The following is a 16,821-nucleotide window of genomic DNA, read 5'->3' as shown; positions in this document are numbered from 1 at the left end:
AGTACCCCAAGGTTAAACCTCCTGACGGAATGGGCATAACACACGGGGGCGCACCTGGTCCACACGGGGGCGCACCTGGCCCACGAAGTGCCACACGGGGGCGCACCTGGCCCACAAAGTGCCACACGGGGGCACACCTGGCCCACAAAGTGCCACACGGGGGCGCACCTGGCCCACGAAGTGCCACACGGGGGCGCACCTGGCCCACGAAGTGCCACACGGGGGCGCACCTGGCCCACGAAGTAAGTGCCACACGGGGCGCACCTGGCCCACAAAGTAAGTGCCACCTGAGGATATACCTGGCCCACAAAGTGCCACATAGCAACACAGCAACAGGAGACCAGCCACTTGCCATTGTCTCGGGAGGTTGATCTGAGAGACGGGTTTAAGGTCTAGAGTGACTGAAGCCTGGCCCGGTGAGGCTCAACACGGAGTCGAGGTGGCTCTCGAAGGACCCAGCAGCACGAGTCTCCACCACGGGACAGGAACGTCTCTCCCAGCTCGTGAGCTGCCCTGTCCCCTGTGACCGGCCGGACAGCAGGCAGGCCAACGGCCAAAGCACACATCTACTAGGAGGCAGAAAAGGCCACTTGCTCGTGGTTTTGTGACGGAATAAAATGCACCCCCGTCCAGACCCCCGGCAGCCACTGTATCTGGAAGGACGGGTGTGGCAAACGCGAGGCAATGTCAGTAGGCACGAGGTTGCCGTGGAGGCGAGGGAAAGTACTCTGGTAGGACACACAGTGTGTTTTATATAGCAGATAGCACTCTGAATTTGGGAGGGGGCGGTCAGCATGACTCCGTCTCCCTGGACACCCTCCCCTCCGGAGGCTACAAGCTCGCGTGTGGACACTACAGCTGCCTTCTGGAAAGGGAAATGGAAGAGGAAACGCTTTACTTCTCCTGCGTGGACAGGCGGTGCAGGGCCGAGCCCAGGTCCTCCAGTCTTCCCTGGTGCTCCAGGTGCTGGTACAAGCCCCGAGGAACGGCGTCCAGGCCGTGCAGCAAGCCAAACAGGCAGCCGGCGATGGTCCCCGTGGCTCCGCTCTCACCTGGAACGGAGAACACAGCGTCCCAGGGGGCCCCCTCGGTCCACCTCCCTCCCCCAGCCCCTCCTCCGGGCAGCCCACGCCCGGCCCCGCCTCTCAGAGCCCAGGGGCTTGCTCCGGTCACGGTCACGCGCGTACTTCCCACAGACTCACCGTCTCTGAAATCTGTCTGAGGACACAATGAGGACACCCAGTGTGTTTCACTATACTAACACGAAAAGCATGGCTACCTCTAGGACTCGCAGTAGCTGGAAACCTCGGAACGGCCATGGGTCCCCCCCACCCCAGGTTCCTTCCCCCATCTACGGCCCCAACACCCATGGCTTCCCCCGCAGGCCTCACCTCCCCCCCCCCCCCCGCAGGGCTCACCTCCCCCCCCCCCCCCGCAGGGCTCACCTCCCCTGCCCCCCCCCCCCGCAGGGCTCACCTCCCCCGCCCCACCCCCCCGCAGGGCTCCCTCCCACAGGACCCCTGCCTGCAGCCTCCATTCCCACGCTGCCTCTGACTCCTGGCAACATTTCCTATTACTCATATCCAAGTGTGTGTGCACACATGGGCACACAATGCTCATATCCACATTCATGTGCACGCGCACAAACCCACGTGTGCACAAGCACCGTGGCTCATGCTAGGCACGCACGCATACACATGTGCACATACCAGCCCGCCGTGCCCGTGTGTATGAGCGTGTGTGTAGAAGCATCCCCCCCCCTCCCCGTGACGGGGACCCTCACCTCTGTGGAACATGGCCCTGCGGCACAGCTCAGCCCAGCTGCTCCCGGCGGCGAGGAGGGCGTCATAGGCAATCATGGGGGCATCGTGGCCTCGCCGTCCGCCTCGGCCTTCCGAGCTCCACTTCTTGTAGGTCTGAGGAGAGCCGGGGGTCAGTGTGGTTCCCCCCTCCCTGCAGGCCGGGCCCTGCCGCCCGCTCTGCACACAGGCCGCGCTCCGTGCCGCGCTCCGTGCCGCGCTCCGTGCCGCGCTCCGTGCCGCGCTCCGTGCCGCGCTCCGTGCCGTGCTCTGTGCCGCGCTCCGTGCCGCGCTCCGTGCCGCGCAGGCGGGGCCGGGGCCAGCCCGGGCGGGGCTCACCTTCTCTCTCTCCTCTGCGTCGTAGTTCTCAGGAAAGGTGGCCTGGTGTTCCTCGTCCTCACTGATTTTTCTCTCCTCCAAATAAAACTGCCATTTAGCTTCAAAGTAAAACCAGTGCTCCTGGTACTCTAAACACAAGCACAGGAGAAGCGGGCTGAGGGGCCCAGCAGAGGCGGGAGCAGATGGGCCACCCGAACCCTGGGGACGCTGTGCGGCTGCTTTAAATGACAGGGAGAAAGGAGACAGTGCAGAACAGCAGCGCTAGCGTGGCTGGACGGCATTCCAAAGCCAAGCGGTGATTGCAATAGCTTAAGGGCCTCCCCGCAAACCAACAATTGCATTATTTAGGAATGAGGACGTGGCTCAGTGATCAAGAGTTTGCCTGGTGGCATGAGGTCCCGAGTTCAATCCTCAGCATCACAAAACACAAACAAATGGAGCCAGGTGCTGTTGTGCCAAGTCGCGAGACCACCACCAAGAAGACCACCGAGACTCAGATGTTCCGAAATGCAATAGCAAGGCAAGGCTTTATTCAAGCGAGCTGCAACTCGGGCCTCGTCCTACCCACCGACACAGACACAGCAGAGGTTAGGAGGAAGCCCCGAGCTGCGATTACACAGGGCTTATAAAGGCAAAAAACAAAGTTACAGCCATCAGGTGTTCAAGGAAGCAAGATTAGGACACAGGTACAAATCTGATTGGCTCAGGGTTTGAGGCATTCTAGGGGTGGTCAGAGTTAAGCATTCCCAGCGGTTAGAGTTCTAGACCGACTGGGCCCTAATGGGCTTGTCCTGGGTCTGCTCACAGGGCCTGCTTATCTCAGTGGGGTTCACGTGGTAAGGTGGGTTTCATGTGGTAAAGTGGGGCCTGACTTCAAAGTCTGGCACTTCAGTGCCCGTGGCTCACACCTGCAATCCTAGTTACTCGGGAGGCTGGGATCTTCAGGATCCTGGTTCTAAGCCAGCCTGAGCAGGAACATCTGTGAGACCCTTACATCCAATGAACCAGCAAGAGGTCAGAGTGGGGCTGCCGTTCAAGTAGTGGAGCACCGCCCTCGAGGGGCGGGGGGAAGGGCGATGACTAAGGGGTATGGGCTGTTAAAAAACTGGCCTGCTTTTTCAGAGGGGCAAAGAGGGGGCAGGTGTTAGAAAGAGAGGGAGAAAGAATGACCAAATACGATCACAGTATTCAGTATACACCATGTGGAAACCTGTGCAACTTCGGATAGGGATGGGTGGGGACGGAAGGGGCGACATCGTCCAGAAGAGATACGTACTCGTGACCTCAGTGGTGAAACTGTAACCCCTCTGTACGACAACTTGATAATAATAATAAAATTATATTTTAAAAAAGCTAAGGAACAGTGCCCAGGTCCCACATGCAAGCCCCGATACCAGTGTGTGCATGCAGGCACACACGCACTCACACACGCACACACGTGCACATGCGCATGCGCAATAATACTGCATTTTCATGATTGTTTCTGTGTCGCTGGGAAAGAGACAGTTTCGTTCTTCCTAATGACGGCCCCGACCGCTCAGTTTGGTGAGGAGGGTCCTGGCCTTGCAGGGGCCACCGACCTCCCGCCCCTCAGAGTGGCGGCAGGCAGGCTGTCCCCTCCTCCCGGTACCGGCACAGGTACGCAGGAGCTGGGAAGGCCAGATGGACACATGGAGACAAAGACACAGCTCGACTGCCCACCTCCGGCTGGAGAGCTGAGGACACCGGCAGATGGGGGGGGTGAGGCTGCAGAGGAGAAGGCGGAAGGCAGCCTAGAGGAAACGTCCGCTTCCTCCTGCTTCTGAGCCAGTTTGTCTCCGCAACAAGCGCTGAAGAGCTTCCCACTTGAGGCTCTCAGTGAAACCCGGAGGCCTGGGAGAGGCTGTGGCCTGCTGGTGATGCAGCCCGCACTGGGCAGGTGCCTGCCCGGCCCGCCTTCCAGACAGGGACCAGGCCAGCTCCGGACACCGCTGTCCAGACGCCGCGCCGGGGGGAGCAGCCCGAGGCCCCAGGCCACGCCCAGGGACGTCCAGAGATCACCTTCGCTCTGGATTTTTAGGGTCTCTTCAAGATTTCTGGGTTAAAGGAACTCACACCACATAGGGTTAAGAGAACGTAAAGTCAATGGACACAGTTGTAAAGTCGTTTCCTGGCGTTTCGCCTGCCCTGTGCACCTTCTCAGATCCCCAGACCATCTGGGGTGAGTGCTGCCCTCCTGCTCATGCCCACAGCACACGGCTGCCCTTCAGAGGACATTGCTTTTTGTCGGTGGGGAAGGTTGTGTGAGGGTGAGTGTGTGTGTGCGTGTCGCACACAGGGGCACGTGTGTGTTCTTTATTTTTGAGGTTCTGGGGTTTGAGCTCAGGGCCTCACGCTTGCCTAGCAAGCGCCCTATCACTCCAGCCACACCCCAGCTCTTCTACTTTTTCGGTTTTCACATGGGAACATACCCTGTCTAGGCCAGCCTTAACCGCCCTCCCCCTACCTCCTCCTCTCCCTGAGTAGGTGGGATTACAGACACGCAGCGCCGGGCCACGCGGCAGAACGCTGAAAACAGCCACTGTGAGCGCCAGGGAGACAGAAAGGAGCAAAACTGGGCGCCCCCTCCTACATCCCGCCACTGGGGTCACTGGGGGGCCAGGCTGCGTGAGGGCGGCCGGCGGCTCAGGGAAGTGAGGCAAGTGTCCAGTCCTGTGTGGATGCGGGTGTGTACGTCCTTGATACAGAGCTCCAGAGTCCTTCAGGAGTTTTAGAACCCCATCCCACACCCGGCACTGTGGAGGCGACCCTTGGGGCTCTTGGCTCTGTCTCAGTAAAGCGGCCTCCCAGGGTCTTGGAGGAGCAGCAGCTCTTCTGACGTGGCCTCAGTCCCCTCCTTCCCCAGAACACCCGAATGACTTACTGCGGAGTAAGTGCCGCCGCCACAGAGCTGCCCGCGCTGCCGGGATAGCCCACGAGTCCCTCCGGGAGCAACGAGTAGTGATCAGATCCCCCAGGGGACTTCGCGACGGAGCATCTGGGGTGGTGTCTAGTCCTGTCCCCCATCCCAAGTGCAACCCAGCTTGCAGCATCCCGAGCAGGGCCCGGCTGTGGGCACACTCGGAACCTCCTTTGCCCAGATCACTGTAGTCAGTGGCAGCAGCCCCAGGGGCTTCTGAGTGACGGGCCACTAGCATGTCCCTCATGTCCACCGCGTGGCCAGCTTTGGGTTAACTGCGGCAGATGGAAACTCTGGGGTGCATACCCTCTGCGGGCGCCGAGCTCTGGGCCTCCGTGGCCCCGGGAGCTCAGGGCCCAGGCCAGGGCTTGGGTGTGAGCTGAGGACGGCCTCCGTCCCGTGCAGGACCCGGGGGAGCCGAGGAGGAAGCCGGGCTCACCTGCCATGTGGCGGATGGTCTTCTTACAGTACTCCTCGGCCAGCGGGACCGCGCGCAGCATGTCTCGGCCCCACCGCACCAGCGGCTTTCCTTGGGCTGCGTAGGAGGCGAACAGAGCGGTGCACAGAGAACCCAGGAACCCTAGGAGGCAGCAAGAGAGACCGCGCGGTCGCCTGGTCTTTATCAGCCCCCGATCGGGACACACCCAGCTGCTCCCTGGACCCCGGAGGGCCAGGCCCGCCCGCCCAGGGCTGCCGCGGGGAGCCGTGATGCCAGGCAGGGCGCGGTCCAGCCCGGGCCAGGCCCCAGGGAAGGGGCCCTCAAAGTGGCTCGTCACAGAACCGACGCCAACAGTGGCTCACGGCTCCCTTCTAGGGCTCCGCCGGGCGCCACCTCAGGACAAGGGGAAGCGCCAGGGCTGGCAAACCCGCATTTGCAACCTGGGGCTCCACTTGTCACGACCACAGGCGCCCCTGGCCCCCTTCACGGGCCTCCCAGCCGACACGCGCGGGAAAGTATTTGCTGTCGCCAGAATTGCGATACTTGGGCTAGGGACACGGCTGACCGGCAGAGTGCTTGCCCAGCGCCTCAGAGGGGACAAGTATGAATCAGTGAATTGAACAGCAAAAGACGCAATACCTGCTATCAACGGTGATTAAAGAAACGACATAAAACCAAGCCCTTACAACATTTTGGTCCTCATCCTAGGATGTATGGACCATTCAGCTATTAAGCATATGAGCTAGTGTTTTCCAAATAAGAGGAGGAAATGCATCTTAAAATGCTTTAGGAATACAAACTCGTCACCCAGATTCCTGCGTGCCTTCCGTGCACTCCAAGTGCTCTGCACCCTCAGGGGTGAGTTTTGAGTTTCCGTGTGGTTGAGTCAGGAGGAAGTGGGCAGGACTTCAGCCCTGGCTGCTTGCCGTCACGCCAGCACTCACGCCGCCAGCACCCCGTCCACTCGTCCACGCGCTGGGTGTGAGGCTGAGCCTTCCTTCCCAGGCTGGGGACGAGTGGCCGGCGGCGGCGGGGGGAGGGGGAGGGCGGGCGGGGCGGGAGGGAGCCCGCACGCTGGGCAGGACGCCCTCCCTCTCCGCACACCCCGCTGCTCGCTGGGGTTCTCACTGGCGCGCAGAAGCTTCCTAGCAGGGCCCAGGGGCTCTTTCTGCCCGTCGAGTGAGCATTAATCAGAACAGACACCGGAAAGCAAGAGAGAGCGGCCCTGAAGGCCGGGGGGGCGGGGGCGTGGAGGGGGGGCGGGGGGGGGGCGCTGGCAGCGGGGCTGCTGGCCTTGCCCGGCATGCCGGCTGAGTACCGCTGGCGGGGTTTTGGGGTGGTTTTTCCTTTTTAGAACTGAGCTGACAGAGCCACCTCCTCATGGTCTTCCTACATCCCCGCCTCAGTCTCTGGGACCAGCGCTGGGCGTGGCCCACCCTGTGCGTGTCCAGGTGCTCTCCTAGGCGGTGTGGCAGCAGACCTGCGGCAGCCCGTACGCGGGGGCCACGCGGGGGGCCATGCCGGGTGTGGCAGCCGCCGTCACCACCGCCTGTAACCCGGGAGGAGGTGAGGCGAGGGTGGACTCTCCGCAGTCCACCAGACGGTGTCAGGGGCCAGCCTCCTCCCGGGTGACCCCGGGTCCAGCTTCACCGCCGTTTCTGACACGAACAGTACTCCCACCCAGGAAAACGCTTCCCCTTGCACAGTTTATTCCGCGTCACACCACACGTAACGCCAAGTTTACCGTCAGGAGGAAGTCAGAAAGGCATTAAGCAAAGCGGAAGGTAACGCGTGAGCAAATCCCAAGGTAGATGCGATTGCCCGGGAGTCCTAGTCCTGTGCCAGGAGCCAGAGACACACAGCAGCCGCGGCAGTGAGCACAGCACAGCGCGGTCACCGCCTCAGTGTGGCCACCGCCACCGCCTCTGCTCTTTAAGGAGCTGTGGCGGTGCCGTGCGTGGGGTGGGGGGGGGGGTGGAGGGGGTGGAGGAGCCGCCCCGTCCCAGACCGGTTTACCTGTGGGATGGTTGTGGGTCATCCTGCCACACTCAATGCTGACTTCAACGAGGGTCTGCAGCCGCTCGGGCTTCCAGTACCTCATGCCAATGCACATCGCTTTCGTGGCCGCGCCAAACCCGGAACCTACGTGGAAGACGAACGCTTGAAAGTGGACTCCAATCACCTCACCTCCAGCAATCCGCTATAACCCCCGCTACTCGGGAAGATGAGGAGTTGGTTCGGAGCCATCTGGACAAGAAAGTCCAGGCGAAAAGTGGAGCTGTGGCTCACGTGGTAGATACCAGCTCAGGGTGCCCAGGCCGAGTTCATGCCCCAGGACTGGCAAAGAAAAAAGTCAGAATACGTAAGGCAAGGAACATGATGACACTTGTTTTGGAGAATTTTTGTGGGAGCAACCAACTGATGTGTGCTATGATTGTAATCCATCTAGTGTCATGGACCAGTGGCCATTTTGTGGTTGTTTTGTTTTTGCAGTGCTCAAGATTGAACCCAGGGCTTTATTCATATTAGGCAAGCAATTGCTCTGCCACTGAGATACAGTCTCAGCCCTGAGGAAATATTTTCGAATGGAAAAAAACAACAACCCACCAAGAAAATGAAGACAACTCTCTAGAAAAGAGGGTCAGACTATATGAGGAAAACATTAAGTCAAAAAAGGTGATGCCAAAAAATATGAATAAAGAGAGTTCTTATTCCCTAACATTACACATGGGGACCATTACAGGCTGCTGTCGGTGCTCTGGGGGGAGGCAGAGCAGGGTTTGAGAGCCGGGAGGAGGAGGACCCATGTGGGCACTGAGCATCCGGAGGACAGGGAGAAACTCCAGGTTTCCCCTGGCACAGGACTTGGCATAAGCAGTTGGCTCAGTGACCGAGGGTAGCATGTGTCACTAAGCCTGGGCTAGATCACTGGATTGATCTCTTCATGTTTGAGTTTTAAAAATGAAAAGCTCCAAAAATTTAAAATTATACAATAGAAGCCATTCAGGTAAAAAAAAAAATTAGGAAAATACTTGCAGTAGGAAACTGGAGTAACTAAGAAACTCGTTGATCAGGAACTGTCCTCTACATCCAGGCTGACACCTGCTGGGTGAGCAAATACTTAAGGCAGTAACTGGAGTAACACTGCGAAAGTGACAGCAAACTTAAATGAAGATGTAAGTGCAACACAATACTCAAAGTCAGTCAGTTCTAGGGTTTCTGACACTGAGATAGCAAAATATAAGGGGCCACGTCACTGTCAGCAAAGAGGGAAAAGGTAGAAGTCATTGGCACAATTGTCCAGCATGTCAGAAAGTCCCAGGACCCGCAACACCCTGCTTTTGTGGGCAGAGGTGGTTACCAATCTACTTTAAAAGAAACAAGTCAGTGAGCCATTCACGGTGCTAAAGCAGGGTCACGATTCGAATGAGAAACCGTGCGATCTGGTTCTAAACTATATGCGGTTACAGTTTAGATTTGAGATGTCCCCCCTCACGTATCGGAGCCTGGTGGCAGTGTTCAGGGGGACGGGAGAATGTTGTGGAAGAGAGTGGATCATGGGGCTGGCCTCATTGGTGAATTGACCCATTGGTGGACTCGCAGCTTGAGGGGCGATTGGGGAGTGTGGATGTGGTAGGAGGTAGGGCCTACGTAGAGGAAATACGTTCCTGGGATGTGTTCTCAAAGGACATATTTTGTCCACAGCCCAGTCCCCCTCTCTGCCTTTCTCTGCTTCCTGGCCACCATGAAATAAAAGAGCAGCTTGCTCTAGCCAACTCTCCCTGCCATGGTGCTCTGCTTTACTCAAGACCTGGGAACCAAAGAGCCACGTAACCATGACCTCACGAACTCTCTCATCATGCACACTGCTTCTAAAGACACAGCTGGCATGGAGCCAGGTGCACAGGTTGGCATCTTGGATTATACAATCGTTTGGGGAACAACAGTTTACCATAACACAGTAAAGGGCTTTCCATGTCTCAACATATAAACCTATTTAATTTTTTTTTGCCAGTCCTGGGCCTTGGACTCAGGGCCTGAGCACCATCCCTGGCTTCTTCCCGCTCAAGGCTAGCACTCTGCCACCTGAGCCACAGCGCCCCTTCTGGCCATTTTCCATATATGTGGTGCTGGGGAATTGAACCGAGAGCTTCATGTGTAGGAGGCAAGCACTCTTGCCACTAGGCCATATTCCCAGCCCAACCTATTTAATTTTTTAAAATAGTTTTATAGTATGCCAGTAAATGGTGCACCAAATCAACTTCCAAGTTCTACCGAGAAGACAATCGCGGTGTTTTCAAATACACACGACGCACACACCTCTGTTCACTTGCTTTAGGACGGCCTCATCATAGGACTTACTACCTCTATAATTGCCAGAGAAGGGGCATGTAAGTTAAATGATCTGACAGATAACGCCATAGTTCCCTCTTAAGAGGCTGTCGCGCCATCATTATCCTGTCCCACAGGAAGCGTTTTGTGCTTCTTCCTTAGGAAGAGGCAATGGCCCCGACGGCCCTCCAACTGGCAGCCAGTCCACACATGCTCAAACATCGCCTCCTGGTGGCGGGAAGCCTGCGCTTGTTCGCACGTCCCCGTTGGCCGAGCTGGGGCTGCCAGAGCCGCTCTCCTACCTGTGTCCTGCTACTTTCTCAGAGTGCCCTTGCCTTGGGCTTTCTCCCAGGCGGAGGCATCTCCGTCCCAGGTTCCCAGTGTCCTGACAGAGCACTGGGAGGGGGGTCATACAGCAGGGGGGCTGAGAGCTGCCAAGAGTTCCACGTATGGGCGGAGCTTATGTTCTCCCTGGCGGGTAGAGGCAGGTGGGCCTCACCTTTAGAGAAGGCCCCGGGACGCAGGGCTGGGACGGAAGGCTCCTAAGCGGCAGAGGCTGTGGACGCCTGCGTGCCTCCCCCACGAACACAAAAGCAGCCTCGTGGAGATGGGCAGACAGAAGGCACAAATCCTAACCAACATGCAGACGTTAGGGGACTACAGTGGAAATTAGTCCTCAGGGGAAACAGAAACGAATGGCAGATCATAACCGAGGAAGCCCTGCGTGGCGTCACAAGGACAGTCCTTCTTAACCGCCCCCCCCCCAACGTGGGCAGCCGTGGACAGAGTCCTTCAAACATCCCCTGCATACACGGGAAGGCCTGGCCATCGGGACACTCGTCCAGGCATCCTCGGGGCCGCGGTGAGTAGCAGGACAGGCAGGCAACCTGTGGGGTCGTTAGTAATAGTTCTGTAGGAAAGATGGAGTGGAGCTCCCTGACCCTTTTCACTGAAGGGCGTGTGCCAGGCCAGGAGGTAGTTATCTGGCTTCAGCTGAGAGCAGCCCTCCACAGTAGCTGGGTCTGGCCGATATTCTGGAAGCTTCTCCACCGTCTCCACGTAGCGCTTCACCATCTCACGGTACAGGTCGTCCAGGCACCAGTAGTCTGGGAAGGAAGGGTGGGAGCAGACGTGAGCACCGACAGTGACGGACGAGGTGTGGGCGTGGAGGAAGTGGGCTCGTCTCACACCTGCTGCCTGGGGGCATTTCATGCACAGTTTGCTGCAGGTCTCCTTCCAACCCCATACCTCACAGACGTTTGTTTGTTATATCTACCTATGCTCACCTTACCCGATTCTAGAGAAAGCCTGCCAACCTCATTCTCCATGTGAGAATAAATGGAGCCAAAAATTCATCTGTTTCCGGGCTCACAGAGCAGACACAGTTACTGCAACAGAGGCTGATTCTGGCCTGGCGCCAGCTCGTCTGCTCCCACAGGAAACCCACGCAGTCCAAGGCCACCATTGTCAAGCCATGACTGGGGACAAGTACGGGATCATGGAGCAAAGAGGGCATAAAGAGCCAGCCCATATCTGACACCTGCCCCAGGGCGGCACTGAGTCTGGACCAAGAGCATCTTAGAGGGCCAAATACAAACTCTCCACCACAAAATTTGCCATTTTGTTCCAGATGAGGCTCAGTCACATGGAGTCCTGTCTGTGGCAGAGTGGAGAGGTTTTGCACAAAGTCAGAGTCTTCTGGTCATTAAACTAGACTGACTATTGCTTGGAGAATGCAGGTCATGCGCCCCAGCACGAGAATCCCTGTGTCTGGGGAGGGTGGCGAGGGGCTGCCTTACTGCACTCTTTTTCACAGGCACCAACACATGTGCAAAAGCTGTCCTCATGGATTGGAGACTACCAGGGGAGATGCCACTGCCCCTCTTCTCCTTGGCAATGGTGCCTTATTTTTGGAGCGGCTCGAGGAGGGTGGGAGATGATCAGGGCAGGGCAGAGGGCCAGTTGCGTCAGATGAGTAGGACAGGAAAATTCAGAGATCATACTGTGACTGGGCCAATGCCTGGCTCGGGTCCCATGCTCCCCTACGCACAACCCTGAGAGGAAGGTCAGGGGAAGCACTTCAGCACTTCAGGGCCAAAGCCCTCGCCCCGGCGGTGAACGATGGAGAAAGGCTTCTTCCCCAGCCAGCTTGCAGAGCACGGGGCCTCGTCCTCAGACTGCTGTATACCTCGCTGAGCGCGAGTAGGGGAGGAAGGGGCAGGCAGGGCCTTGCTCAGGAGCGAGTGTCGCACACCCTAGGAGAGTGCCACGGATACCACCGCAGGAACAAAATGAGCCTGTGCGCGCACACGACCCTGCTGTGGGTGGGACCTTGGGTCTGGCCAGGCTTCTGGGAGTCCTACAGCCTGGCAGTCGCTCGCCTGCAACATGGCCAACCAGATGGGCACTTACTTTCTGATTCCTCTAAAATTTTTATCCTGGGGTTAGGTACTATGAAATCTCATATTTGACTGATAACCGGAAATTTTTTCATCAAAACAAAATGGAAGCAAAGAACCTACTGTTTCCAGGTTAGAATGTAAACTAGGAACTAGTTAGAATGTAACTAGAAAATTGAAAAGGTTTTCAAGCCTTCTACTTCGCGGGCTGTTCCGCTATGTGGTACAGCTGCCAGTCTCATTTTGCATTGGAAAGATACATCTTGCATTGGAAAGATAAATCTGTTTAGAAAACTTTCCAGTGGTTCCCAGCTAATACTGACATAAAGGAAAGGCAAGCTAAGCAACGTGGCTCATGGCTGTAACCATAGCATCGTGGAAGGTAGAGACGGAGGTGGAGCTTGAGGATCAAGGCCAGTTGGGCAAAAAGTTAGTGAGACTATGTTAACTAATAAACTGGACGTGGAACTGTCATTCAGCTACACAGAAGACCACGGGTAGGAGGATCATAATCTGAGGACCATTCTGGCAAACTGTGAGGCCCTACCCGAAACATAAGTAAAGCAGGAAGGACTAGGAGCATGTCTCGTCGGCCGTCAGCCACAGCTGTGTCCTGTTGGTTTCTGGCCTCGAGTCCTGGGCGCTATGTGGCTTTCCCTGACTGCACTATGCACTGTCACAGACCATGTGGCCAGGGCTCAAAGGGTGCTTGCTTAAATGGGCTACACGTGGCCTGCCCAATGCTGCCTGTCTTGGGAGAACAGGCAAAGAGCCACTGTGCGCCGCCATTGTTAAAATATTTATATGGCCACTGTGACGTGAAGACGTCAGGAAACCGCAGGAAGAGTCTGGGGTCAGACTGTTTGGCTCCCACCTGTGCTGTCACCCACGTGGCTGTGTGGCTTTGGGCACGTGACTCCACCTCAACTGCAGAGTGGCAAGCAACTAAGGCCACCCCTCAGGGGCGTGAGAACACAGCCCGTGGTGCGGCCGCAAGACCGTGCGCTGTGCACCCCCTAACATGGCTGCGAGATCTCCTGCAATGAGTTCCAACCGTGGAAGGAAAATAATTGTGTCGACAGGGCACAACACAGTGACTCGCTCACACTCTGACTGGCATCGCCAGCAGTTTCCCCGTCACGGGTTCCAAACCTACTAAGTAAACCAACTTCGCTTTGAGTAGGCTATGTCCTGTCGATCTGACGCCATCGCCCACCTGTGCCGGGACTCTCCAGCACAGCCACAGAGTCACACACGGGGTCAGGCCCGGCTCCTGACACCTCATGGCGCGCTGCAGAAGAGCACAAGCAAGGCCCTTGGCGTGGCTGTGTACTGATGTACACGGGCACCAAAGAAGGAGGCTTACTTCAGGAGTAGGTATCACCTGCTTGTAGCCGTAACAAGCTGCAGCTTTATCTCAAAGGCCATGTCTCTGGCAGGCTGCTACCAAGGGTGGGGGAACGTATTACCATTCTGGGCTGCTGGAATTTTGTTTTACAATTGCTGATCGTAAAGGAGCCTGTCTGCAGAAGGGGTGACTATTTGGATCTCCTAACCATGTGGCATAAAGACGCCTCGCCACCAGACACATCTTATCTGTGTTTGCTAAAGAACCAGTTGATGACATTCTTATCCCATGATGGCAGAATCAGGAAATACTTGGATTTCCTCAGAGTCAGAAAGGTGCTTCCCCATTTTCCACACGCGGTGACACCTTATCTAATCAACATGCTTCAGCTTGCTAGCCACTTGGGGACGTGGCATTGATGGCATTCCTGTACAATGACTGCAGCACTAAACTGAGCACGCACACGGAAGACAAATGCAATGATGAATGCATAAGTGAAATTCATCGGCTTGAATAGCTGTCCTCCAGCCTTCACTTGCAATGACAGACTAAAAACATCTACAGGATCTGAAAGAGCACAGCACGTAAAGGAAAGCTGTGTACATAATGTGTATCTGTTTCTCTGAAATTCATATACAACTTTGGTCATACTAAAACGAATCTACTTAGTAAATAGGCTTTCCCTATATCCAATGCATTTTGCAGCATTTTCTTGGATACATTTATGTAAAAGGACATGCTGAGTCATTTGACAGATATCTCAACTCTGTACAGTGTGTGAGCGCGCACATGCGCGTGTGTGCCAGTACCTGGGCTTGAACTCAGTCTCTAAGCTTTTTTGCTAAAGACTGGCACACCAGCACCTGAACCGTAGCTCCGCTTTCGGCTTTTCTGGTGGCCACTTGGCAGTAAGAGTCTCACGGACTTTCCTGCCCGGCTCGGCTTTGAATCACGATCCTCAGATCTCAGCTAGAATTACAGGCACGAGTCAACTGGCACCTCACTCAACCTTAATTCTTTGGAAACCAGACTCAATCCCCACACATGACCCTAACGGGAAGTTAAGGTCCCAATTGTAATGGAAATTTTCATTGTATAGTTTCAAGCTGGCTTGAATATCTGTTTATCTTAAAAAGTATAAAATATTCTTCCGAGATCAACTCAACAAGAAGCCTCAACCGGGAATATGGCCTAGTGGCAAGAGCGCTTGCCTCGTATACATGAAGCCCTGGGTTCGATTCCCCAGCACCACATACATAGAAAACGGCCAGAAGCGGCGCTGTGGCTCAAGTGGCAGAGTGCTAGCCTTGAGCAAAAAGAAGCCAGGGACAGTGCTCAGGCCCTGAGTTCAAGGCCCAGGACTGGCCAAAAAAAAAAAAAGAAGCCTCATCCTCTTGCAGTACATGGCTGTTTTCCCCTTGCTCTCACTACCACAGCTCCAAATGCACAAAGTTTGCCTGGGATACACTAGCAGGAACTGGGCTCGGGGTTTAGCTGACACGCAACAAGCGGCTGCTGTTTAGAAGCTGAATCCTAAGCTCACAGGAGAAACACGACCTGCTGCCTGTATGATGTACTGAGACACAGGCGCCTATTAAATGGCCACTTTTAGCAGTGGCATCAGATGACACGGCTCTTGGACGCATCGCCTTCAGGGCTCTTGTGCTACTGAGAATAGGGGCAGCCACACGCCATTCCCTCCACCACAACACACTAAGCGGAGCGCTCTGTGGACCCTACCTGTCGTGAGGGCCTCGGCTGTTGCCATGTGCATGACGGTGTTGTCGCTCACTGGCCACTTTTCAGGTGAGAGCACAAGGTGGTCGAGTCCCCCAATCTTCTGCAGCTCCTCTTGGATGGAGCCAAAAGAACTGTTCTCCCTGCGGACATTTCCGTAGCCAAGAGCATCACCCACGCCCCCCAGCAGCATGGCAGCCTTGAACTTCTCCACCATCTTTTTAGCTGCCTTTGTCCTTCCCAGCCACCCCCAGTCTGTCAAGCGGACACCGGTCATTGTATCACACTGTCTGGCACCCTCCAAATGGCCAGATGCGTCTTTCCTGCTTTGGCAGGCACCAATGAGAAAGGCTCTGAGCTCACCACGTGGGAGGTGTCTGGACAGCCCTGGCTCTCAGCAGAGGAGGGCGTTGGCATGGGGCCCCATCCAGAGCAAGCTGGGAGCACTAAAGCCTTGGCTCTGTGATCTGGTGGAGCCCGCCCCCCTGTGGGCAGAGCAGTGCAGTACGTGTGAAAAACTGAGAGGGCCTGGTAGTGAGTGGGTGCGCAGGGCCACTCCAGAGCCTTCTCCAGGCTGCCCCGTCTCTACGGCTTTGCCTTTCCTAGAACTTTCAAATCAACACGTCATACCATCTTGCTTTTTCTAATGAGCAGTTATTAGAAATTCCTAATACAGTATGCGTGTCTGGCCGCTTTCAGCATCATGTTGGGATTCATCTACTGGAGTTTTAACTTTTAGAAAACTTTCCTTCCGAGTATAAAATTGTGAGGGATGGGAGTGAAGCTCAGTGGTGGAGCATTTGTCTAGCATAAATGAGGGACTTGGTTCATTCAATCTCCAGGACTATGGAAAAAAATAAATCATTTTCATAGGACATTTAAAATATGCAGTATAAAGGAGGGAAGGTACAATGTCTTCTCACCACTCAATGTCCAGCAAGACGCTCCAGTGCTAGACTGCAAAGTGGTGAAGTGTCATTGTGGAATCTGTCTGTGCCACCACGAACTTCATACAGCTTCACCTACTGCTTTGGAAACCAGATGAGGTGAGATGGGGCAGAATGTGTAAAACCAGTATTCCTGGCTTGAAGTGAAATTAATTAGAAAGAAAATATACGTGGTGCTGAGGAACGGAACCCAGGGCTTCATGTATACAAGGTAAACACTCTTGCCCCTAGGCCACATTCCCAGCTCCCTAAGTTCTCTTATGTTTAGTTTGTTCTCAGTCTATCTGCAACTGTATTAGTACATCCTGGTATGTGCCTCTATAGACTCCTCTACGAAGTTTGTGTGCTGTAAGGTATGTAATCTCTCACTTGAAGAACCTTATTCAACATGTGACCTGATGATTGGCACTGCCTGCTTGGGACTTGCCCGTTTGCCTGGGTGGTGGGTCAGATGCAATGTTCCTGAGTGGCTTGCTCCCTGGTTGCTACACAGGAAACTTTCTTTAAGGATAAAGAGTAGGGACCTACCTGGCAGCCAGGGTG

General features: G+C 55.8%; 1 protein-coding gene across 2 annotated transcripts; it reads right to left on the bottom strand.

Moving 5' to 3' along the window:
* Positions 1–737: 737 nt before the first annotated feature.
* Positions 738–16,400, bottom strand: Adprhl1 (ADP-ribosylhydrolase like 1). Of its 2 annotated transcripts, XM_048341055.1 has the most exons (7): positions 15,335–16,400; positions 10,789–10,953; positions 7,532–7,657; positions 5,516–5,656; positions 2,139–2,266; positions 1,784–1,916; positions 738–1,052 (listed from the first exon to the last, which is right to left on the bottom strand). In XM_048341055.1, exons 1-7 carry the CDS (start codon positions 15,606–15,608, stop codon positions 895–897), a joined length of 1,125 nt encoding a protein of 374 aa, XP_048197012.1. In that variant the 5' UTR covers positions 15,609–16,400; the 3' UTR covers positions 738–894. The 2 variants fall into 2 exon arrangements, with proteins under 2 accessions (XP_048197012.1, XP_048197013.1); XM_048341056.1 differs by lacking the exon at positions 10,789–10,953.
* Between the last annotated feature and the right edge of the window lie 421 nt (positions 16,401–16,821).

This window comes from Perognathus longimembris, chromosome 3 (genome assembly GCF_023159225.1).
Source record: "Perognathus longimembris pacificus isolate PPM17 chromosome 3, ASM2315922v1, whole genome shotgun sequence".
NCBI lineage: Eukaryota > Metazoa > Chordata > Mammalia > Rodentia > Heteromyidae > Perognathus > Perognathus longimembris.
Note: the sequence above shows the minus strand (reverse complement) of the source record. Positions and strands in the feature narration are given on the sequence as shown.

What these genes read in the sequence shown, in the direction of transcription:
- Adprhl1 (XM_048341055.1), bottom strand. Translation starts at nt 15,608, where the DNA reads ATGACCGGTGTCCGCTTGACAGACTGGGGGTGGCTGGGAAGGACAAAG. An exon ending in GACCATCCGCCACATGGCAG is followed by an intron (nt 2,267 to 5,515) that starts GTGAGCCCGGCT and finishes GCTTGTGTTTAG; the next exon opens with AGTACCAGGAGCACTGGTTT. An exon ending in CAGGGCCATGTTCCACAGAG is followed by an intron (nt 1,053 to 1,783) that starts GTGAGGGTCCCC and finishes TCTCCGTTCCAG; the next exon opens with GTGAGAGCGGAGCCACGGGG.